Source organism: Salvelinus namaycush, chromosome 5 (genome assembly GCF_016432855.1).
Source record: "Salvelinus namaycush isolate Seneca chromosome 5, SaNama_1.0, whole genome shotgun sequence".
Taxonomy (NCBI): domain Eukaryota; kingdom Metazoa; phylum Chordata; class Actinopteri; order Salmoniformes; family Salmonidae; genus Salvelinus; species Salvelinus namaycush.
In genome coordinates this window covers 64,073,804-64,097,452 of record NC_052311.1, presented here as the reverse complement: position 1 = coordinate 64,097,452, position 23,649 = coordinate 64,073,804, and the positions used below count along the sequence as shown (strand labels likewise).

At 43.1% G+C, this 23,649-nt stretch overlaps 3 protein-coding genes across 5 annotated transcripts; all 3 read right to left on the bottom strand.

The window, feature by feature from the left end:
* Positions 1-83: 83 nt before the first annotated feature.
* Positions 84-4,237, bottom strand: LOC120047727 (inhibitor of growth protein 4-like). 2 transcript variants are annotated; one of them, XM_038993282.1, is made up of 8 exons: positions 4,186-4,237; positions 3,809-3,880; positions 3,149-3,315; positions 2,939-3,053; positions 2,058-2,172; positions 1,797-1,941; positions 1,597-1,658; positions 84-612 (listed from the first exon to the last, which is right to left on the bottom strand). In XM_038993282.1, exons 1-8 carry the CDS (start codon positions 4,220-4,222, stop codon positions 573-575), a joined length of 753 nt encoding a protein of 250 aa, XP_038849210.1. In that variant the 5' UTR covers positions 4,223-4,237; the 3' UTR covers positions 84-572. The 2 variants fall into 2 exon arrangements, with proteins under 2 accessions (XP_038849210.1, XP_038849209.1); XM_038993281.1 differs by lacking the exon at positions 84-612 and adding an exon at positions 1,270-1,395.
* A 231-nt stretch (positions 4,238-4,468) lies between these two features.
* Positions 4,469-10,815, bottom strand: nop2 (NOP2 nucleolar protein homolog (yeast)). 2 transcript variants are annotated; one of them, XM_038994865.1, is made up of 16 exons: positions 10,707-10,815; positions 9,847-9,974; positions 9,634-9,676; positions 9,465-9,532; positions 9,072-9,310; positions 8,719-8,914; positions 8,374-8,573; positions 8,147-8,236; positions 7,866-7,953; positions 7,573-7,713; positions 6,493-6,632; positions 6,286-6,375; positions 6,052-6,174; positions 5,778-5,875; positions 5,534-5,670; positions 4,469-5,422 (listed from the first exon to the last, which is right to left on the bottom strand). In XM_038994865.1, the coding sequence occupies exons 2-16, from the start codon at positions 9,950-9,952 to the stop codon at positions 4,953-4,955; spliced, it is 2,229 nt and encodes a 742-aa protein (XP_038850793.1). In that variant the 5' UTR covers positions 9,953-9,974; positions 10,707-10,815; the 3' UTR covers positions 4,469-4,952. The 2 variants fall into 2 exon arrangements, with proteins under 2 accessions (XP_038850793.1, XP_038850794.1); XM_038994866.1 differs by lacking the exon at positions 10,707-10,815 and having other exon boundaries at positions 9,465-9,552; positions 9,847-9,895.
* Positions 10,816-16,564: 5,749 nt separating this feature from the next.
* emg1 (EMG1 N1-specific pseudouridine methyltransferase) lies at positions 16,565-22,844 on the bottom strand. Its single transcript, XM_038993280.1, has 5 exons — positions 22,683-22,844; positions 22,054-22,155; positions 21,821-21,962; positions 17,337-17,542; positions 16,565-17,047 (listed from the first exon to the last, which is right to left on the bottom strand). The coding sequence occupies exons 1-5, from the start codon at positions 22,830-22,832 to the stop codon at positions 16,934-16,936; spliced, it is 714 nt and encodes a 237-aa protein (XP_038849208.1). The 5' UTR covers positions 22,833-22,844; the 3' UTR covers positions 16,565-16,933.
* Between the last annotated feature and the right edge of the window lie 805 nt (positions 22,845-23,649).

The window sequence follows — 23,649 nt, the reverse complement described above, 5'->3', positions numbered from 1 at the left end:
AAAGTAAAATGTAATTCAAGCAACTAACTACAAAACAGATAAAAGTGCTAATGTCTTAAATTAATCTTTTCTCACTCACGCTATCAGGCTAAAATGCATTTATTAGAGCGCACACAATATAATCGAAAAATATGTAACAAACTTGAAAGCACAACAGTTCTCGATGGGCCAACACTGCATCCATTACAATATGTCAATCCACTTCACTCCAGTCAATCACATGTAGTCAAACACACACTACAGTATTATGGACACTAACTGTCAAATTTTAGCGTTTATTGTTCAGTTACAAAAAAATAGAAACATAGAGATAAAAAAAACACAAAGCAACTCTCATAACTATCAACTCTCATAACCTTTGAAACATATTTAAATACATCTGTAACCACGTATCTCCTTCACACTGCATTAAATCAAGTAAACAAAAAAAGAAAGCACCAATTGTTCTATGCTAGAAGACCGACAAACAATGTAATACTATCCTGGGGACAGAAAATGTCATGTTACTTTCTCTTCACAACTAACGTAGTAATCCTGACTCTACAATCGGTTGGCCCCTCTACCTTAGGGGCTTACTTTCTCTTTCTGTCTTGAGAGCAGCGTGGACAATACCTGCAGAGTTAGAAAAAAGGAAATATTCAGTTGTAAACCTTAAAATCCCATCACTATTTCCGCTTTGTGAAAGATGCATACTCACCGGCCAGTTTATTAGGTACACCACCCTGTTCATAAAAATGGATCGCTCCTACAGACAGTGAGTCACGTGGCCGTGGCTTGCTATATAAAACAGGCAGACAGGCATTCAGTTACTGTTCGATTGAACGTTAAAATTGGCAAAACGAGTGACCTAAGCGATTTTGAGTGTTGTATGATCGTCATTGCTTGGCGCGCGGGTTCCAATGTCTCAGAAACGGCTGCCCTCCTGAGCTTTCATGCACGATAGTGTCTACGGTTTACCGAGAACGGTGTGACAAACAAAAAGCATCCAGTCAGCAGCAGTCCTGTGAGCAAAAACAGAGCGTTGAGGAGAAGGGCAAGAATCGTACAAGCTGACAGGCGGGCCCGCGAACAGACAAATAACGGCGCAGTGCAACAGTGCTGTGCAGAACGGCATCTAGGAATGCACAACTTATCGATCCTTGTCACGAATGGGCTATTACAGCAGACGACCACACTAAGTTCCACTCCTATCAGCTAAAAACAAGAAGAGCAGCTTCAGTGCGCACACGATCACCAACACTGTACGATTGAGGAGTGGAAAAACATCACCTGGTCCAACGAATCCCGGTTCCTGTTGCGTCATGCTGTTGGCAGAGTCAGGATTTAGTATAAGCAGCAGTCCATGGACCCATCCAGCCTGGTGTCAACTGCGTACCGCTGTCCAATCTGCAGCAACTGCGTGATGTCATCGCGTCAGCATGGACAAACATCCCTGCGGAACATTTCTGACTTGTAGAATCCATGCCCCCCGGAGAATTCAGGCTGTTCTGGAGCCAAAGGGGGGGTCTGACCCTGTACTAGATGTGTGTATCTAATAAACTGGCCATTGAGTGTAGTATGTACGGTTAGTCTGTGTAGGTTGGCTGATTCCCTCACCATTTCCCTCTTGGTTTCGTCGTCAGGCCCACGCAGGCAAAGTGGAACCACTCGATGGAACACTGCAAAAATAATCAACACAGGGGTTTGATGAAGTCTGTACACACTGTAGCTTTCAAGAACCAGAATCAACACAACAATATAGGTCAGGTTAGTGCACACAATGGGGGAACTCAGGGGAGGTTTCTGGGGAAACTCACATCTGTGTTGTCACAGCCAATCATCTCTCCATAGGACACCTGGTGACACAGGCAGTAGGTGGGCTCATTGGGGTCCACTGGCATGTCCAGCACGTCAGAGGGATGCACGTTCCCAAAGTTAGCAGCTGGAGCAGTGAACTCCCCCCTGACAATGAGAGAGAGTGGTGGATGAGTACACACACACACACACACACAATTAAGGCCAATGAAGGAGATTGTCTTCAAGGAAGGAAGTGATAGAGTGCACAATAACAAACGTACGGCTGGAGAAGTTTGACTTTCTTCTGTGCACTCTTCGGACTGCCATCTTCATCGGAGCTCTTCACTTTAGACCGAGTTTTAGCCACCTTCTTCTCTTTCAGCCCCCTGGACTCACCTGAAATATCAAAACATAGCATTAAATATACAGTGAGCTCCAAAAGTATTGGGTAAGTGAATCTTTTTTAAATTATAAAATGACTAAAGTGCAGACGGTCAGCTTTCATTTGAGGGTATTTTCGTCCATATCGGGTGAATCGTTTAGAAATTACAACACTTTTTGTACATAGTCACCCCCATTTTAGGGGACCAAAAGCAGTGGGACAAATTCACTTTTGTGTATTAAAGTAGTAAAACGTTTAGTATTTGGTCCCATATTCCTAGCACGCAATGATTACTTCAAGCTTGTGACTGTACAAAGTTGTTGGATGCATTTGCTGTTTGTTTTGGTTGTGTTTCTGATCATTTTGTGCCTCATAGAAATGAATGGTAAATGCATTCATGCATATTGTAAATAAGAATATCATGTTTCTAAACACTCTACATTAAGGTCGATGCTACCATGATTACGGATAGTTCTGAATGAATTGTGAATAATGATTAGTGAGAAAGGTAGACACACAAATATACCGCCAAGACTTGCTAATCTTTCACCATTACAATAACGTCACGATTCATTCAGGACTATCCGTAATCATGGTAGCATCCACGTTAATGTAGAGTGTTTAGAAACATTCTTATTAACAATAAAAGTGACTCCAAAATGACAATACATTTACCATTATTCGTAATGATTTGATATTTTGAAGTGTGCCAAGATGCTACAAGGCAAACATTCAAGAGAAATAGACGTGCACGTACACACACACACTTCAAATACGTACTTTTCTTTCCCTTACTGGAGGTGGAATCATAGTCTGTGCTCTCTATCTGCTTCTCCTTCAGGTCGGCCTCAAAGCGGGCCAGGTCTGTGTCCAGTCTCCGGATGTGCTTGTCCACCTAGGGAACAACCACTGCACTTTAGGATTCATTTGACTGACCCACACAGGCTCCAACACAAAGGAAGCACAGAGCTCCAAAGTACTACTACTGACCATCTCATAAGTCTGCATAGCCAGTTGCACTTTGTCATCCCCAAACTCCTTGCTTTTGCTGTACGATTGTTGGATCTGCCTCAGAATAGTAAGCTTCTGTTCAGACGAGAGGGTCCTGGCATTGGATGTGTAATCCTTTGCCAGGGAGTCTATCTGCCCCTTTAGATCTGAGGGAAAAACAGATGGGTTGGGTGAGAAGTTTGGATAAGCAATTTTATTGATGCCACTGGTCTGAGAATATCAGCCTTATGTGATGTGTGTTACTATGTCACTTGCTTCCACATAACATGCATTTTTTTAATGAAGTATGTGTATCTAGGGCTTTTACAGGTATGAATGGATATAAGAAATCCCAACAAAGTACTGCTATGTAAAGACTCCTCACAGAATTGTTGTGCAGTTTTTGGTCTATATGACCTGACGATGTTGGAAGATTAGCAGATCATTGAATGGTAAATTGTTGAGGACCGTGGACATGAATGTTCTTTATTCCTGGTAATTATGGAGGCTAGACAGATTTCATTTGCATACATTCATCATGGGCAATTCAAATGCACAACTTGTGGGTGGGATGACTGCTACTTTATTATGCATTGTAAACATGGTTCACACATACTCTGCAGAGTAGTGAATTGGTCGGTAACAGTTGTTATTTCTCACCCTCTGTACGTTGATCCAAGTCCCTCATCAAATTGAAGTTCCTCTGCAGTTCAAATGGCAGGTTCTCTATGCCTGTGATGAGAAATGAACAATCATTAACTTTTTTGACTGATTAATATTCATTAATAATACAAACTATTGGTATAACAAATGTATCTTCAATTTGTGATGATACTCTAGCTAAGCTGCTGCCTAGCATGCGAAACGACCGTTGGTGTTGCTTAGCTAGGTAGCTAGCGGCCTAATTCTCCAAATAAAGCATTCCTTCTTGCAATGCATTGACTAAACATGCAGAGAAATTCAAATTGACAGAAACTATCGAAAACATTAGCAGATTTTTATCTTTAAATCTTTTAAATAATAGAAAATTAACTCACTGTCCAAATAGTGTTCCAAATACATTCCCGCCGCCATCTTGGAAAATGTAAACAACACAACTTCCGGCGAAGACGAGTTCTTTGGTTTGATCCGAAATCAAATCTAAGTACCGGTATTTTAATATCAATCGATAATGCATAAGGATATTGTATTTGCACTGTGTCAGAGACTGCATGTAATTGATTAAACGTACTGTTAATGAAAACGATCTAATAACATGTTTGATGTCATACATAGCCAACAATACTGCAGTAATATACAAATAAACACAAGATGGGTGTATATGGCAAACAATCTGAGACATTTTATTGTCTCAAGGATTAGTCTTTACAATACATATCAATTTGATCAAAAGACACAAAATGTAATTAAACCAAACAGATAACATTGCAAGGAAGGAATAAAATGTGAAATGTTAAAATGTTTAACAAGAGTTGAAGTTAGAACTTCGCCCTCAACCACAGATCTAGGATCAGATTACCATATTCCTAACCTAGAACCAATCATCCACGAGGGCCATGAAAAATATCTGATCTAGTATCTGTGTGGTTAGGGACAACATCTACCTACTCCAAAGGGGGCAGGGGCTCAGGGCCCTCAAATGGAGGGCCTGCTGCAGTGATTTTCAGTCCGGAGGGAGGCAATATTTATCCTAACATGCTCAGCTCTTGTGAAAATTACTTATCTGTTATGACAATTAGACCTCTCTGACTAGTGACAACTGCAAAATAATTAGTCTTCATTTTCATAAACATCTTATACATGTTCATTGTCCAACCTCTTCTTTTTTTAGCAGCTTCTTCAACTTATTGAATTTGTTCTTCCCCATTCTCTTCTTGCTCTGCATGGGGGATTTCCTCTGTTTATCGCCCTTTTTCTCAAACCTGCTCCCTTCCTTTGACTCTTTGGTCGTCTCCCCTTCTGTTTTGACTGTGTTGGACTTCTTGAGCTCTCCGTCCACTTTCACAGTCCCACCATCCATCTTAGCGATCTTTGCCTTTTTCGGCCCGGTTGGTTTCTCACTCTTTTTCAAGGTGCCTGGGTTTGTTGTTTTCTTGCCGATGCTTTTGGCTAGCTTCCCGTTGGCTGTGGCCTTCTGTGACACAGCTGGCTTGCCAGGGACTGGCTTCTGCTTCTTGGACTTGTTCTTAGACCCTGCTTTAGATGGCCCGTCCTCATCAGAGGAATCAGCTGTAACCTCTACTGCCTCAGATGGCTCGGTTTCCTCTTCTCCGTCTGGAATAGTGACAATAACGGGGTGTTAGTTTTATATAAACACAAGTGGTGTTACCATGACACTGGACAAAGCATTGTGGTTTAGTAGATCCAAGATGACATCTACTTTACCTTTGTTAACTGCTGTGGTTGGGACCGTGTTGGAGAACTTTTTCAGCTTGGCCACAAAGAAACCGTCCATGTTGTGGGAATGAGGATAGAACCGGCGTGAGAGTTTCAGAGAGGGATGGAATCGTCTCTCTTTGAATCTAAAAATGGAGGAAATATATTTATTCATATTGCACGAGGAAATGGTTAGGGGGTACGGGTAAATATCTGGATGAATGTGAATAATGTGTTCTTATAACCCCTTTACCTGGTGAAACCTTCTTTGCCAAAGTCCAGTCCAGTCTGGACGAGTTTGACGTTTCTTTTCTTGAGAGCATAGTCCACTACCCACTCGTTCTCCTCCACCTGGTGATAAAGTCAATGAGGTAACTATTCTACTCCAAATTAATTTAACCATCACAGACATTTTGTACATGCACCAAAAAAAAGGCTACAATACAAGAAATCATTGCAATTCACTTTAAGTAAAGCCTCAACTTAGATAGTGTTTATTTGTCATCAGTGTGACACTGTGTACCCACCATGATAGAGCATGTGCAGTACACCACATAGCCTCCAGAGGGAGACTCAGCATTGACCGAGTCGATGGCCGCCAGGATGAGCTCCTTCTGCAGGTGGGCCAACCGCTGGATGTCAGACTCGTCCTGAGAGACAGGACGTAGGATTAGGAAGACATGAACAGGAAGTTGTAATTAAAGGCCAGTGTCTACTGTAAATCTAAAGGCCTGTGTAGTGTATAATAGGTTTTTTCTCACTTTACTGGTCTTCACAGCAGGGTCTTTGGAGATTACTCCTGTGCCTGAGCAGGGAGCATCAAGCAGCACTCGGTCAAACCCACCCATTACCTGCAAATATAGTAACCAACAGGTTAACATACCATCAATGGGTGTAACATACATACTTATATTGTGTCATACAGTACATGTATAAACTGCATGTAGAGCAAGAACCTCTCTCATTACCTTAGGGAACTGCCTCCCGTCGTAGTTACAGATCATTGAGTTGGTGACTCCCAGACGGTGGATGTTGCCCACCACACTCTTCAGTCTGTCAGCACTGGCATCATTGGCCACAATCACTCCTGTGTTCCTCATCAACTGGGCTGTGGGACACACACATATACACAATAAATAAGTAATCAAATAAAAAGACAAGTCTTGCCTGTCAAGCCCCCAGATCAGGGGTTCTTCATCTTTTCAGGATGGGCCCAAATAAGAAATTCAGTGTTTTCCTGGAACCGAAGCGCATGAAAACATGCCCCCTTTTGAGGGCCCTAAGCGAGATATGGTTGGGGGGCTCCCCCACCTCGCAGGCAAAACATTTTAGTTTTAAAGTTAATGTCCTGCAATTCTACACACTTTGCCATGACTTACGCCATTTTAATATGATATCTGAGTAAGAGTGACTAACAAAATCAATGGGGGGCCCCTTGGAGGTCAGGGCCCTTGATGTGCCTATTCTGGTCTTGGTACGTGCGCTCTCAGATGCAGTGCGGGTAGGCTAGTCTACATGGGTTTTTTTATGGATGAAAGCGAGAATATTTTTTATTTGTCAAACAGCAGTCATGCATCGATCATCATGTCACCAGAACAAGACCCTTGATATTTATTGGAGAGGAGCATCAAGCTCATCACCGTGCACTTTCACCACTTTTTTCACCTGTAGACTAATAAATTGCATGGTTTTCCGAGTCACGTTTCCGCCGCCATTTCTCACATAATTAATTTTACAGACACAAAAAGATCCCACCATGTCGACCGAACAAATTATGTCGGCATTAACAGTAATATATTTATATAATTTTATACATTATGACTTTACTCGCATAAAAACTGTGGATGGAAACGTGGTTATTGACTGACATAGCAAGAGAAAAACAGCTGCTGCACAACCAAATGTCAAAATGATGTTTTCTTCTATTCTAACTCCCATGTCGCAACACAAGAAAGGCTGCCCTTGATTATTAGGCTAATCGTAGAGACCAACAGCAGTAAACAGTATTGTGATCATTGTCATTCAACTCTCATTTTTAACATCCTCACCCATATAGGTGGTCTTTCCCCCAGGAGCTGAGCTCATGTCGAGCACAGTCTCCCCCTCCTGGGGAGAGAGAGCCATGACAGGCAGGAAGCTGGAGGCTCCCTGCAGCATGTAGTGACCAGCCAGGTACTCTGGGGTTGCACCTGGGAACGGGAAAACACAACTAGGGTATACACTCATCAATTCATGCATACTTACTCATAACACACAGAAAGCAGGATAACAGTAGTAAATAGAGAATTAACATTCTAATCTTTCATACAAATATAAAAGGTTGGAGTGTGCTGGTACTGACCTATGGGTACCGAGGAGTCAAAAATGACCAGGCCCACTTTAGACCACTTCCCCAGAGGATCCAGATTCACCCCTCTGTTAATCAGGGCCTGGGACAAACAACATACATGTCACTCAGTCAGTCTGGCAGAGGAACAGGTATTACTAATATCATCCGATTATCCTTTGGTCAATTCCAAATTGACCCTTAGTCTTAATCCTTTCAGAGAAACACAAATGCCTAGGGGGTAGGGGTGGATTTGGGGCACCTTTATTTGATCCAAGTTGAAAGAGATTTGTTACCTGAGCCAAGTCCCTCCTCCTTGTCTTCAGTGTATTGGTCCGAATGGTGACAGGTCGCTGAATTTCATTGGCCTCCAGGAAATCAATCAGCTACAAAGCACATAAAAAGAGGGAAGTCTTAAGTTCAGCATGATGACAAAACCGTTACAACAAAACGTAACCTTCCATAGATTCCTGTTCATTTTGTGTTTCTATGACATTTGGGAGAACAAAGCAATGACACATACCTCTGACACTGGGAAAATATCCAGCAGTTTGTCAATGAGGAAATTGTTGTAGCTGTAGTAAGTGGAAAGATCCTTTTTGAGGAGAGAGAGGTACTCTGTTCTCTCTTTCCCCTCCTCCCTCTTGGTTGCAAAGTGAGAGAGAACATCCACGTTGTCCTTTATTCTCTGGTGGATGGTCTGCAGGTCTACAAGCAAAACGCCTGCAATCACAGGAAAGAAAGAAACTCACTACAGATGGAGTCCACAGGCACTGATAAAGAACATGTAGCAATGTGTAAACTGGCATAACAAAAAGCATATGTCAAAAAAAATAAAATAAAGTACAAATCTAAGCTCTAAACTCACCCTCTTTTGCTATCTCCTCTGCTCCAGGTAGTATGAATTTGTCCATCTCATCTAAATTAGCCTGTACCGTGCCATCTTCATCCATGTCTTCATCTCCACTCTTCCCCTTATCATCATCATCATCATCATCACTCTCCTGGCCCATGGCTTCCTGCAGCTTCTTCTGCTTCCTGGCAGCTCGCTCGATGGGGAGCAGCTGAACGAGGGATGAAGAGAGGAGTAAGGAACAGATGATTCAACAGACAAAGATTCAGTACCTTGCTAAAGAACAGTAAGAACTTTGAAGGACGAACATTGTTTTGCTATTTAGAACATGTCCTGGATGCATAAATTCAGTGAATAATTTCACATACCTCCTCTCCTTCACTGCTGTCCTCCAATGCACCGTAGTCATCAACCAGGTCATCATCATCATCATCACCACCATCTCCCTCAATTAGCAGTTTTTTCCCTTTACTGTTCTCCGCTCCCTCTTGTCCCTCGTCCTCTTCCTGCTCCCATTGGCTGTCACTGTCTTCCTCGTTATCTGATTGGCCGACCTCACGCTTCCTCTTTGCTGGCTTCAGCCATTCACTATTTTCATCTGTGAATCCTTGAGAACAGGGGAAACAAACCAATTCAATCCCCATAGACATTCATGACTATTGTATTGAGAACACAGTGAATGGATGGGGCTGTCTGACTCTGGATCCACATGGACTAGGGTGACTTACCCCCCCAATGCTAACGAATTAACAGTAACTTACCTTTTTTTGGCTCCTCCTTCTCAATGGTTTCCTTGGGCTTTTTGGTCACTTGAGCTCGCTTCCCAGCTCTACAAAACATCATCTTCATCTTCAGCAAAAGTGTGTGACACTACATTAGTGATTTAAAAAAGGGATTGACAACATAACATCCAAAAGATTACAAACAGACCTTTTCCTGGACCTGCTTGACAGTCGTTTTGGTGCAGTATCCTCTGCAAATGACAAGCATAGTTATTTAGTGAGCATCAACCTATAAAGCTTCATGTCTCATTCCCAGTCATGCATCTTTGCTTTAGTGCCACTGTACTCCCAGCAAGTGAAGTTATACTGAGCATGTCTTCAGCTCTTTAGAAGCTGTATGTTATAATAGCATCCCTCTCACCATCCGTTAAGAACTTGGCCAGCTCAGTCTCTGCTCCTTTCTGCTTCCTGGACTTCCGCCCCGGCCCCTTCTTCACATAAGTGGTGGGATCCAACTTCCTGCCCATGACTGACACCTACACAGGTAGTCTGGAGAGAAGACATAGCTCATGATCATGTTGGATTTACACACTAAGGCATAGGATCAGAATGTGATGAAGGTAGTCACTAACTATGCACTGATGGCAGCTCTGAAAGATGGTAGCTAGCTATATTCTCAGTAACATGTTGCTCAGAATCTGTTCCAAGAATGTTGCAAATAACACAATTATAATTAACGACAAATCAGCTAAACTTGAAGTGTTTATTGAAAATGTTCCTGAGAACATGTCACCTCTTAACTCTGACCAGAGAAATAAAAAAGCAATGTGAAATTGAAAAAAAGTTGACGTCTAACACCACGGTGTTATATGTAACGTTAGTTATTATAATACGTGGAACGTCCTTTTCATATGCCAAGTCGGCATTATTGTCATAAGAATGTTACGTAGTTATCTAGCTATTTAGTTGACAACTGCTAATCGTTAGTACACATTTCCAAGCATGTTACCGTTATCCATCAATGGTATCCCCCTAATATTCAAGCATGACGATTTGTTGGTAATTAGCTAACGTTAGGTAACGACACATTGACTTCAGTTAAAAACAGACGAGTTGCATTCTAGAGACAAACCAACGTTCATCTCATGAGGTTGGTATGAGCCGTAAAGAATGTTAGTTAGCTGGAATTTGGTATCTCATACGCAGTGCAAATCCTTCACCATGACTTGTTCATTCACTTGTGTATGGCACAAACAATTACGACAACTCTCCAAAACGTACCTTTGCAATAGTTAAAGTATAATGTATTTATTCGATCCTTGATTCCAGTTTACAGATTAAATTTACGCACGTGTTTTTTTTTTCGAGCGAAGGTTGATTCCCGGAAGAAACAAACATGCATTTCCGGCGCATGTGATATACGAAGGCAAAACGCTAATCTTTACACACGGAGCACAGAGTTTTCAAACTCTGGAAGTAGGTTGGACATATTCTGTCTCTTTTACATCCAAACTGAAAATAAACTTTACTCGTTTCGTGTAGACCTATGTGAAAAATGTTCAGTTGGATGCATTGTCCCAATAATGTTAATGTGTTATTTCCCTGGGGCATTGACGATCATTGAGAATAATCAACCTTTTTCGATTATATACTGAACAAAAATAGAAACGCAACATGTAAAGCGTTGATCTCATTTTTCATGAGCTGATGAAAATAGATAGATAGGAAAAGGCCGCACACTGCTGCGCATGCTCCCATGTGATATTTATTTATAACAACGTTTCGACCCTTAAATCTTCATCAGGTATCCATATCCCAGGTGGGGTGGAAGGTCCTATATATAGGGCTAGTACTCAGTGACATCACTTCCTTAAACAGGAGGTAAAATGTATAACATAGGTTCACAATATTAACATTCAATGTATCAAAATATACGATCATACAAAAGGAATGTGATCAGTATTTGCAGTAATATACATACACATACAATATTCAATTAGGATTTAAAAATAATAATTTGGACATTTTGAAACTGAAATAAAAGATCACAGAAATGTTCCAAAAAAGTATTTATCTCAAATTGTGCATACATTGATTTATATCCCTGTCAGTGAGCCTTTCTACTTTGCCAAGATAATCCATCCACCTCACAGGTGTGACATATCAAGAAGCTGATTAAATAGCATGAGCATTACACAGGTGCATCTTATGCTGGGGACAATAAATGTGCAGTTTTGTCACATAACACAATGCCACAGATGACTCAAGTTGAGGTAGCATGCAATTAGCATGCTGACTGCAGGAATGTCAACCAGAGCTGTTGCGAGAGGTTTTAATGTTAATTTCTCTACCATAAGCCGGCTCCATAGTGGTTTTAGAGAATCAGTATGTCCAACCGGCCTCACAACCACAGACCACGTGAAACTATGCCAACCCAGGACCTTCACATCTGGCTTCTTCACCTGCGGAATGGTCTGCGACCAGCCACCCGGACAGCTGATCAAAGTGTGTTTGCACAACCAAAGAATTTCTGCACAAACTGTCAGAAAGGGAAGCTCATCCGCGTAATCGTAGTCCTGCAGTTCAGCATCATCACCTTCGATGGCCACTGGCTTGCTGGAGAAGTGTGCTCTTCATGGATGAATCCCGGTTTCAACTGTACCTGGCAGATGGCAGACAGAGTGTGTGGCGTCGTGTGGGCGAGCGGTTTACTGATGTCAACGTTGTGAACAGTGCCCCTTTGTGGTGGGGTTATGGTGTTGGCAGGCATAAGCTACAGACAGTGAAAACAATTGCATTTAATCAATGGCCATTTGAATGCACAGAGGTACCGTGACGAGATCCTGAGGCTCAATGTCGTGCCATTCATCCAAAGTCGTCACATCAAGATGAAAATGTTCCTGTTCTTCCTTGGTCTGCCTGCATACTCACCAAACATGTCACCCATTGAGCATGTTTGGGATGCTCTGGAACAACGTGTACAACATGTTCCAGTTCCCACCAATATCCAGAAATTTTGCACAGCCATCGAAGAGGAGTGGGACAACATTCCACAGACCACAATCAACCGCCTGATCAACTCTATGCAAAGGATTCAGATCCAGGATTCAGATTCAGATCCAGATCCAGGCTCCTACTTTTTTATTAGGTATCTGTGACCAACCGATGCATATATGTATTCCCAGTTATGTGAAATCCATAGATTAGGGCCTAATTTTATTTCAATTGACTTATTTCCTTATATGAACTGTAACTAAAAATCTTTTAAATTGTTGCACGTTGCGTTTATATATTTTTTTCCGTGTTCAAGGGAACGAAAATAATGTAGAAAAACGAATGTCTCTCAAAATATAACATTTAAATGATTTCTCAAAGTGTGAATTACCTGGTACAAAGAACAGCAAATACCAACCAAGCACCACACAACCACAAATTTATTCCGGAGACGTTTCGTTCTCCTTCATTGACACTCACAGACGGTAGTTTTATTATAGGCAAACAAGCGCCACCAACCGGTACACGCACACACCTAAGCTTTGCTGGCAGTAAGTAGCAGGCTCAAACCAACAGTGTACAGTTGTGGCCAAAAGTTTTGAGAATGACACAAATATGAATTTCCACAAAGTTTGCTGCTTCAGTGTCTTTAGATATTTTTGTCAGATGTTACTACGGAATACTGAAGTATAATTACATGCATTTCATAAGTGTCAAGGGCTTTTATTGACAATTACATGAAGTTGATGCAAAGAGTCAATATTTGCAGTGTTGACCCTTCTTTTTCAAGAGCTCTGCAATCCGCCCTGGCATGCTGTCAATTAACTTCTGGGCCACATCCTGACTGATGGCAGCCCATTCTTGCATAATCAATGCTTGGAGTTTGTCAGAATTTTAGGGTTTTTGTTTGTCCACCCGCCTCTTGAGGATTGACCACAAGTTCTCAATGGGATTAAGGTCTGACACAGGACTGATGGGAACGCTCACCTTGTCTTCTCTGGACAAGCTTTTTTCCAGATGCCCCAAACAATCGGAAAGAGGATTCATCAGAGAAAATGACTTTACCCCAGTCCTCAGCAGTCAAATCCCTGTACCTTTTGCAGAATATCAGTCTGTCCCTGATGTTTTTCCTGGAGAGAAGTGGCTTCTTTGCTGCCCTTCTTGACACCAGGCCATCCTCCAAAAGTCTTTGCCTCACTGTGCGTGCAGATGCACTCACACCTGCCTGCTGCCATTCCTGAGCAAGCTCTGTACTGGTGATGTCCCGATCCCGCAGCTGAATCAACTTTAGGAGACGGTCTGGCGCTTGCTGGACTTTCTTGGGCGCCCTGAAGCCTTCTTCACAACAATTGAACCGCTCTCCTTGAAGTTCTTGATGATCCGATAAATTGTTGATTTAGGTGCAATCTTACTGGCAGCAATATCCTTGCCTGTGAAGCCCTTTTTGTGCAAAGCAATGATGACAGCACGTGTTTCCTTGCAGGTAACCATGGTTGACAGAAGAAGAACAATGATTCCGAACACCACCCTCCTTTTGAAGCTTCCAGTCTGTTATTCGAACTCAATCAGCACGACAGAGTGATCTCCAGCCTTGTTCTCGTCAACACTCACACCTGTGTTAACGAGAGAATCACTGACATGATGTCAGCTGGTCCTTTTGTGGCAGGGCTGAAATGCAGTGGAAATGTTTTTGGGGGATTCAGTTCATTTGCATGGCAAATGATGCAATTCATCTGATCACTCTTCATAACAGTCTGGAGTATATGCAAATTGCCATCATACAAACTGAGGCAGCAGAATTTGTGAAAATGTATATTTGTGTCATTCTCAAAACTTTTCGCCACGACTGTATGTAGGTTGCAGGCTTGTTAGTTTTCTTGCTTCTGGTGACCTGTCCCGCGTTCAAGTTAATTATCGAACGACCGTTTTAAAAAATATGTTTTTGTTTCGAACGACCGTTTGAAAACTGAAATTGTTGTTTTTTGTAAATTGAAATTGATAAAACGTTGTCATTTCGATCGCTAACGTATCCCACTTTCCCAACTCACTGTTTAACCAAATATAGTAACGTTAACTAGCTATCTTTACTTTGTTATTTGCTCGAGCACAACTTGTAATCAAAGATATGCATAGAAACGACCGCAAAAAGAAAGATGTCAAACGAGAGAGAAAGGGGAAAGTTAACATAGAATCAAAGGGAACAGTTACAGTAATCAACAGAGGACAAGAGAAAGTTAAACGTAAACCGCCAGTAAAACCACCGGTCAAGTCGCCGGTGAAGCAGCAAACGAAGCCAATAAAAAACCCAGGTGGTCGGGGCCTTGGGAAAGCAGGGGCTAGACGTTTGGGTCAGCTATTGAAGCGTGCAATCCAAGAAAAAAATTATGTTACAGGAAACGAAAAAGTGCCTTTGCCAAGTGAGTGATCTAGCTAGCTACTTTAGCTTGTTCAATATTTGCTTGCTCATCATATTGTAGCAAATTCGGGGGGGTTGCCCCCATTCCCAGGTAGCACAAACCCACAGAGTTTCTGTCTTTGACAAACCTCTGGCCCGGTGTGGGCTAGATGTGGATGCTAACGTTACCTGGGAACCGGGGCCAGGATGGCATCTGTCAACTCCTAGCTGTTACACGAAGAGATCGGTACATTTTGACGAGGGTGCTAGGTATTGGATCAAGGTTGCTACACTGCCCCCATCCTTCGGAGAGCACATTCTTCATATCTTCATGATTTTCAAAAAGCAATTTTTAAGTATTTGATGTTTATGTCAATTAAAATATTTCATAACCAATGAGTGTATCCCCATCTTCATCTCGTCGATCTGTATCCAGCGACCCCAGTTCGTCTCTTCAAGTACCAGGCAGAGGCTGCATCTGCACCCAAAACCAACGATGCAAGGCATGTGACTGCCCTGGTCTCCCAGCTCATCCTTCGGGTAGTCTCCCAGTGCAAGCACCGGGGTGGCATCTCCATGGTGGACCTCAAGCATGCCCTGGCTGCTGGTGGCTATGATGTCACCAAGAACAACACCCGTGTGAACTTAGCTGTGAAAGGCCTGGTGAGGAAGGAGACACTGGTGCAGACTACTGAAGCTGGTGCATCTGGGTCATTTAAACTCAACAAGGTAACTGTTTGAGTAATACATTTTTGTCCATGGTGGTTTTTGTTTTAGCTCGTTGGCAGTTTGATTTTCCACTGGCTCATTTCAACTGAGTAGGAAGCAAATTGCACCATGGTGCATAATTCACTGTCAAACCACTTAACCAGTTATTTGGGAATTTTGAATTATGCAGATGTTTCTCTCTCATCTCCTGACCTAAAAACTACAGAAACTGACGAATGAGAAGAGAATTAAGACAAGAGCCATGAGAGACCGTGCAGCAGTCGAGAGGGCCAAGCAGAGAGAACGTGCAGCAGCCCAGAGGACCAAGCAGAAAAAAGGAATTTTGAAGCCAGCAGCAGAGCAAGGAAAGGCCTTGAAACCAACAGGAAAAGCTGTGAAACCAGGAGCAAAAACTACTAAACCAACAGGAAAAGCTGTGAAACCAGGAGCAAAAACTACTAAACCAGCAGGAAAAGCTCTGAAACCAGGAGCAAAAACTACTAAACCAACAGGAAAAACACCTAAACCAGCTAGCAAGGACAAAAGTTGTAGGAAAAGGTCAAAGGGAAATAGGAGATAGACCAAAACATGTAGGCAAAAGCCACAAACCAGCAGGACAAGCATCATAATCACCAGCCAAGGTCCAAAAAACAGGCTACAAAGCCCCTAAACCTGCAGGAAAGGCCTTGAAAGCAACCAATCAGAAAACCTGCAAAATGGTTGTAAACCCCAATACAAAGCCACGGATACAGCGACCTAGGGTTGCCAAAAGACGCGCTTCCTTGTGGAAATGGACCGAGAGTATAGACTAAAAGAGTAATATGCCAGTAGTAGATTTGTAGATAGTAGATTCCAATATTATATTTTGTCAATCATATTGTTGTATTGGTTTTTATTACATTGTTACTCCCAAATTACATGTATATTGAGTGATTATTTGACCAGTATTACATGAAAAATCATGTTCTCTCCATCATGAGTGATAAATTGTTTTGTTCCCTACTCTCCTAGTCTCTTTGACAAGGAACAATGGAAACATGAGGACAAACTGTACCATTTATTTCCACTGTATAACCATGGGAACAATGATGCACTGGATACATGTAAAAAAAAATATATATATATATATTTTTAAAAAATAGTAGGAAGTCCATATTTGGTGCCAAGTCCTTACAGATGGTGTATTCAAAACAGTATTCATTTCATATTGAAACTTTGCCTAAGTTCAGAAATGTAAGATACCATATTTGACACACAATACATACACCCATAGAATCATACGAATCCACACGAGGTAATTGGTGAAGTGGACCGTTTCTGTACAATGTTTGACTGAAAGTGACTGTCCGATCCAGTTCTAGTCCATGTTGACAACAGTTTTAGCTGGAGCAGCAGTGCGCTGTCAACTTCATCACAACACACCCCAGACCTCCTCAAAGGCAGAGCACATCTTGGCACAGGTGAGGGCAGCAGAGAGAGGGTAGTTACTGATGGAAACGGTCTTCTCTGTGTAGTCCACATTCACCTAAGACAGGAGAGGACAAGCAGAGCTCAAACCAATGCATAATCATTTACCAAATTCCAGCTCCTTTCTTTAATTGGTAGAGAATAAATAAACAAAATCAACCCCTAACATCTACATTTCTAACACACACTACACTACCTACATCAACAGTACCTAAATCAGCTTCTGCCCCAGAGAAGTAGGATGAAGATGCCCCTTAACACTGAAGTAGTAATGAGGGAGGGTAAGTGAAGCTGATCCTGGATCGGTGCACACGGGCCATTACCCTAGAGCCTTAAGCAAAACTCACCGCTCCGTGTGCAAATGCTCCGACCACCACAGTGGCAGGCCCCTCTGGTACCACGGTGCGGGCGCCCACTGCCTCCCCAGAGGAGAAAGAGGTACAAATACGGGGGCAGCCAGGGGGCAGGTGGTCTGACACAGGGTTCTTGATGAGCTTCAGCAGGCGCTGGGGGCCGTCAGCCGCCCTCACACTCAGCTTGTGCAGGAGCTGGACTAGGAGGAAACAGAAATACAAGTGGGATGAAACGAGAGAGAGGGAGATATACAGTAATTTCTGGTCACAATTTGTAGACTTGTTTATGTTCTCCCACCATTAGCTCTGACAAATTGAACACCCTAGTCATTGGCGACTCCGTTCCCCGTAGTATTAGATTTAAAAATAATAATCTAGTGATCATACACTGTTTTACCAGGGGGCAGGGCTACCGACGTTATGGCTAATCTGAAGATGGTGCTGGCTAAGGCTAAAACTGGCGAGTGTAGAGAGTGTAGGGTTATTGTTATCCACGTCGGCACCAATGATGTTAGTATGAAACAGTTTGCGGTCACCAAGCGCAACATAGCTTCAGAGTGTAAATCTGCTCGAAAGAGGTTTCGGCATCGAGTAATTGTCTCTGGCCCCCTCCCAGTTAGGGGGAGTGATGAGCTCTACAGCAGAGCCTCAACTCAATCACTGGTTGAAAACTGTTTTCTGCCCCTCCCAAAATATAGAATTTGTAGATAATTGGCCCTCTTTCTGGGACTCACCAACCAAGCCTGGCCTGCTGAGGAGTGACGGAGTCCATCCTAGATGGAGGGGTGCTCTCATCTTATCTTTGAACATACAGGGCTCTAACTCCACAATGAGATAGCCAGCCTGCCAGCTTAGTGGAGTCTGCCGCTAGCATAGTCAGTATAGTCAGCTCAGCTATCCCCATTGAGACCGTGTCTGTGCCTCGATCTAGGTTGGGCAAAACTAAACATGGCGGTGTTCGCTTTAGCAATCTCACTGGAATAAAGGCCTCCTCCATTCCTGTCTCAAAATAGGGCTACTTAATGTTAGATCCCTCACTTCCAAGGCAGTTATAGTAAATGTACTAATCATTGATCATAATCTTGATGTGATTGGCCTGACTGAAACATGGCTTAATCCTGATGAATTTACTGTGTTAAATGAGACCTCTCCTCCTGGTTACACTAGTGACCATATCCCCCGCATAGGTGGAGGTGTTGCTAACATTTACGATAGCAAATTTCAATTTACAAAAAAATAAAATAAAAGATGTTTCGTCTAGTCATGAAATCTATGCAGCCTACTCAATCACTTTTTATAGCTACTGTTTACAGGCCTCCTGGGCCGTAAACAGCGTTCCTCACTGAGTTCCCTGAATTCCTAATCGGACATTGTAGTCATGGCAGATAATATTCACATTTTTGGTGACTTTAATATTCACATGGAAAAGTCAACAGACCCACTCCAAAAGGCTTTCGGAACCATCATCGACTGAGTTTTGCCCAACATGTCTCAGGACCTACTCACTGCCACAGTCATACTCTGGACCTAGTTTTGTCCCGTGGAATAAATGTTGTGGATCTTAATGTTTTTCCTCATGATCTTGGACCTTCGGACCACCATTTTATTACGTTTGCAATCGCAACAAATAATCTGCTCAGACCCCAACCAAGGATCATCCAAAGTCATGTTATAAATTATCAGACAACCCAAAGATTCCAAGATGCCCTTCCAGACTCCCTCTACCTACCCAAGGACGTCAGAGTCCAAAAATCGGTTAACCACCTAACTGAGGAACAAAATGTAACATTGCGTAATACCCTAGATGCAGTCGCACCCCTAAAAACATTGTCATAAGAAACTAGCTCCCTGGTATACAGAAAATACCCGAGCTCTGAAGCAAGCTTCCAGAAAATTGTAATAGAAATAGCGCTCCACCAAAATGGAAGTCTTCCGACTAGCTTGGAAAGACAGTGCTGAAGAGCCCTCACTGCTGCTCAATCATCCTATTTTTCCAACTTAATTGAGGAGAATAAGAACAAACCAAAATGTATTTTTGATACTGTCGCATAGCTAACTAAAAAGCAGCATTCCCCAAGAGAGGATGGCTTTCACTGGCTTTCATTTTCACAGCAGTGATAAATTCATGACCTTCTTTGACAAAAATATCATTATCATTAGAAAGAAAATTACGGACTCCTCTTTAAATCTGCGTATTACTCCAAAGCTCAGTTGTCCTGAGTCTGCACAACACTGCCAGGACCTAGGGATACACTCAAGTTTTTTAATACTATATCTCATGACACATTGATGAAAATAGTCATGGCCTCTAAACCTTCAAGCTGCATACTGGACCCTATTCCAACTAAACTACTGAAAGAGCTGCTTCCTCTGCTTCCTGGCCCTCCTATGTTGAATATAATAAACGTCTCCCTATCCACCAGATGTGTACCAAACTCACTAAAAGTGGAAGTAATAAAGCCTCTCTTGAAAAAGCCAAACCTTGACCCAAAAAAGATATCAGTTTGTCTCGGTGGATGGTTTGGTCTTCTGACAAATCAACTGTACATGTCGGTGTTCCTCAACATTCCGTTTTAGGACCACTATTGTTTTTGCTATACATTTGACCTCTTGGTGATGTCATTCGGAAACATAATGTTTCACTGCTATGCGGACGATACAGAGCTGTACATTTCGATGAAACCTGGTGAAGCCCCAAAATTGTAAGCCTGTGTTTCAGACATAAGGAAGTGGATGGCGGCAAATGTTTTACTTTTAAACACGGACAAAACAGAGATGCTAGTTCTAGGTCCCAAGAATCAAAGACATCTTCTGTTGGATCTGACAATTAATCTTGATGGTTGTACAGTCATCTCAAATGAAACTGAAGGACATCGGCGTTACTCTGGACCCTGATCTCTCAAGAATATTTCAAGGACAGCTTTTTTTCCCATCTTCGTAACACTGCAAAAATCAGAAAATGTCTGTCCAATAATGATGCAGAAAAATTAATCCATGCTTTTGCCACTTCTAGATTAGACTACTGCAATGCTATACTTTCCGGCTACCCGGATAAAGCACTAAATAAACTTCAATTAGTGCTAAACACATACCTAAATGTACGCTACGGTCACAAGACGCAGGCCTCCTTACTGTCCCTAGAATTTCTAAGCAAACAGCTGGAAGCAGGGCTTTCTCCTATAGAGCTCCATTTTTATGGAATGGTCAGCCTGTCCATGTGAGAGAAGCAGACTCGGTCTCGACCTTTAAGTCTTTATTGAAGACTCATCTCTTCAGTAGGTCCTATGATTGAATGTAGTCTGGCCCAGGAGTGTGAAGGTGAATGGAAAGGCACGGGAGCAACAAACCACCCTTGCTGTCCCTGCCTGGCCGGTTCCCCTCTCTCCACTGGGATTCTCTGCCTCTAACCCTATTACGGTTGCTGAGTCACTGGCTTACTGGTGCTCTTCCATGCCGTCCCTAGGAGGGGTGCGTCACTTGAGTGGGTTGAGTCACTGACGTGATCTTCCTGTCCGGGTTGGCGCCCCCCTCGGGTTCGTGCCGTGGGGGAGGTCTTTGTGGGCTATACTCGGCCTTGTCTCAGGGTAGTAGGTTGGTGGTTGAAGATATCCCTCTAGACGTGTGGGGGCTGTGCCTTTGCAAAGTGGGTGGGGTTATATCCTGCCTGGTTGGCCCTGTCCGGGGGTGTAGTCGGACAGGGCCAGTGTCTTCCGACCCCTTCTGTCCCAGCCTCCAGTATTTATGATGCAATAGTTTGTGTCGGGGGGCTAGAGTCAGTCTGTTATATCTGGAGTATTTCTCATGTCTTATCCGGTGTCCTGTGTGAATTGAAGTGTATTTTCTCTCTCCCCCCCCCCTCCTCCCCAGGATTACCTTGCCTGACGACTCCTTGCTGTCCCCAGTCCACCTGGCCATGTTGCTGCGCCAGTTTCAACTGTTCTGCCTGCGGAACCCTGCCTATGGAACCCTGACCTGTTCACTGGACGTGCTACCTTGTCCCGGACCTGCTGTTTTAGACCCTCTTTCTCTACCGCACCTGCTGTCTCTAACTCTGAATAATCGGCTATGAAAAGCCAACTGACATTTACTCCTGGGGTGCTGACCTGTTGCACCCTCTACAACCACTGTGATCATTATTATCTGACCCTGCTGGTCATCTATGAACGTTTGAACAGCTTGGCCATGTTCTGTTATAATCGCCACCCGGCACAGCCAGAAGAGGACTGGCCACCCCTCAGAGCCTGGTTCCTCTCTAGGTTTCTTCCTAGGTTTTGGCCTTTCTAGGGAGTTTTTCCTAGCCACCGTGCTTCTACACCTGCATTGCTTGATGTTTGGGGTTTTAGACTGGGTTTCTGTACAGCACTTTGTGACATCAGTTGATGTAAAAAGGGCTTTATAAATACATTTGATTGATTGGAGAGAAGGATGGTAGGAGAGTGAATTATGAAGAGAAATTCAGCAGAACGTAGCAGGCTTACCCATGAGGCCACAGAAACGGTTGAAGGTTCGGGGGATGCGTGTCTGTGGGTTGATCTCAATCAAGGCGTTCCTCTCTGTGTGGATGTAAACCTGCAGGAGACCTGCCCTGTTCAATGGACTGTCCATCAGCATCAACAAACACTGGGGAACAATTACAGGATATTGCTGGGTTAGAGGAGCGAAGAAGAAAGATGACTGGTGTTCCAGAGTCAATGTGAAAATGACAACTTACCTGATGTGTAATGTCAGGTCGAATCTTCCCAGGGTCCCGTCCACTTTTGATGATCATGCCCTTGTGTTGGTCACAGTTCAGCAGTTCAAATGTCTTTCCAACCTGACGGGAAAGAGTACAACATGATTGACGTCCTTCATTAATTATGGTGCTAATTCCATGCCTACTATTTAGAACAGGGTTTCCCAAACTTGGTCCTGGGGGCTCTTTTGGTTTTTGGCCTAACACTACACAGCTGATTCAAATAATTAAACCTTGATGATGAGTTGGTTATTTGTGTCAGCTGTGTAGTGCTGTGTAGTGCTAGGGCAAAAACCAAAACATGTACCCAGGGGGGGACCCAGGACCGAGTTTGGGAAACCCTGTTTTAGGACATGCATCAGTGGGCCTGCAGGCAGGAGCTAACCAATAGCAAATAATGAACCAGGATGAAACGCAGTCACAAAAACAGTTACCGTGCAGAATGCAATAGTCATATCACACATCTACCAGGCAAGTCTGGTTGAACAGGAAGCTATCTAAATTGTTTATATCCAATAACGCGGTTAATCAGAGACGCAGCTAGCGGTAACGTTAGTTTGCAAACAGCAGTTAATGGCGAAAGTGAATAGCGAAATACTCGTCTTTACCTTCACTGTTTCCAGCGTTGCCCCCTCTAAAATAACTACTAGTCGCCTTTCCGCCATGCGGTCGTGCAGGCTACGCATATGTTTTGCTGGTTTGGGTTCATATTCGTCTAAATGCTCAAGACCACGCTTGTCACCACTGTGGGCTTCCATGTTGCTTCGGGGTGGTAGTCGCCGGAATAACGCGTCATACTGATGGAGGAGTTTTGCCACGGGTCTACTGCTCATTTGATTAACTAGGCAGCAGGCAGTCGTCTATGGCGGCAGATTGACGAGGACAGCATTTTCTGAGCTAAACTGACAAAGACGTACCTCCAACAACAGATAAAACCTCACATAATTCTGCCCAAAATCAATGACAGTGTAAGAAATTGTAATAGAGACTGGAAACTAGTAATAACAACATTTCAACATAAGCCATGTTTTATACAAAATACACATACTCCTCATTTCTCTTGGACATATGCTGGACTTATTAAGACACCAACTACAGACACATACAATTCCCCTCCCCCATGATAACCATAGACACACAACACAAGGTTGGAGCTCAAGACAAAGAACTATCTCAGGAACCAATGGAACGTTGACACCAGGCCTGTTAAGGACTACCCAAGACCCAGATCGACCAATCGGAAGGCCAGACTTCCAGATCAACCTACTTTGCTTGTTGTCTATATAAAACTGTACAACTGCTTAAACTACCTCTTTCCGGACGATTTCATACAAATCAGACAGAGAGAGCCGTGCCGCACGCTTTGCCTAATATCTTTACACTTGAATAAACCTGCCTTATTATACAATTATCCACCTCGTCCTATGTCTCCACTTGTTCTCCTGTCTCAAGTAAAACGAATTATCAACAACAGTTTATCTCAACCAGTGGCATATGGGCCTTTTAGGTGAGCGCTGATGCCGCCCTGTGATAAGCAGTGCCCACTGTCCTAAGGCAGGGACGCAAAATATTTAT

Bases quoted from the DNA above. Each gene is read 5' to 3' on its own strand.
- LOC120047727 (XM_038993281.1), bottom strand. From the start codon at position 4,222: ATGGCGGCGGGAATGTATTTGGAACACTATTTGGACA. The intron at 2,173-2,938 runs GTACGTATTTGA...TTGATATTTCAG, and splicing joins CTCCAGTAAGGGAAAGAAAA to GTGAGTCCAGGGGGCTGAAA. The intron at 1,396-1,596 runs GTGAGGGAATCA...GACATCACGCAG, and splicing joins ACGAAACCAAGAGGGAAATG to TTGCTGCAGATTGGACAGCG.
- nop2 (XM_038994865.1), bottom strand. From the start codon at position 9,952: ATGGGCAGGAAGTTGGATCCCACCACTTATGTGAAGAAGGGGCCGGGG. The intron at 8,915-9,071 runs GTATGTGAAATT...TCCCTCGTTCAG, and splicing joins ACAGCAGTGAAGGAGAGGAG to CTGCTCCCCATCGAGCGAGC. The intron at 5,423-5,533 runs GTAAAGTAGATG...TCACTATTCCAG, and splicing joins AACCACAGCAGTTAACAAAG to ACGGAGAAGAGGAAACCGAG.
- emg1 (XM_038993280.1), bottom strand. From the start codon at position 22,832: ATGGAAGCCCACAGTGGTGACAAGCGTGGTCTTGAGCATTTAGACGAA. The intron at 21,963-22,053 runs GTAAGTTGTCAT...ATTGTTCCCCAG, and splicing joins GACCTGACATTACACATCAG to TGTTTGTTGATGCTGATGGA. The intron at 17,543-21,820 runs GTAAGCCTGCTA...GTTTCCTCCTAG, and splicing joins CCGTTTCTGTGGCCTCATGG to TCCAGCTCCTGCACAAGCTG.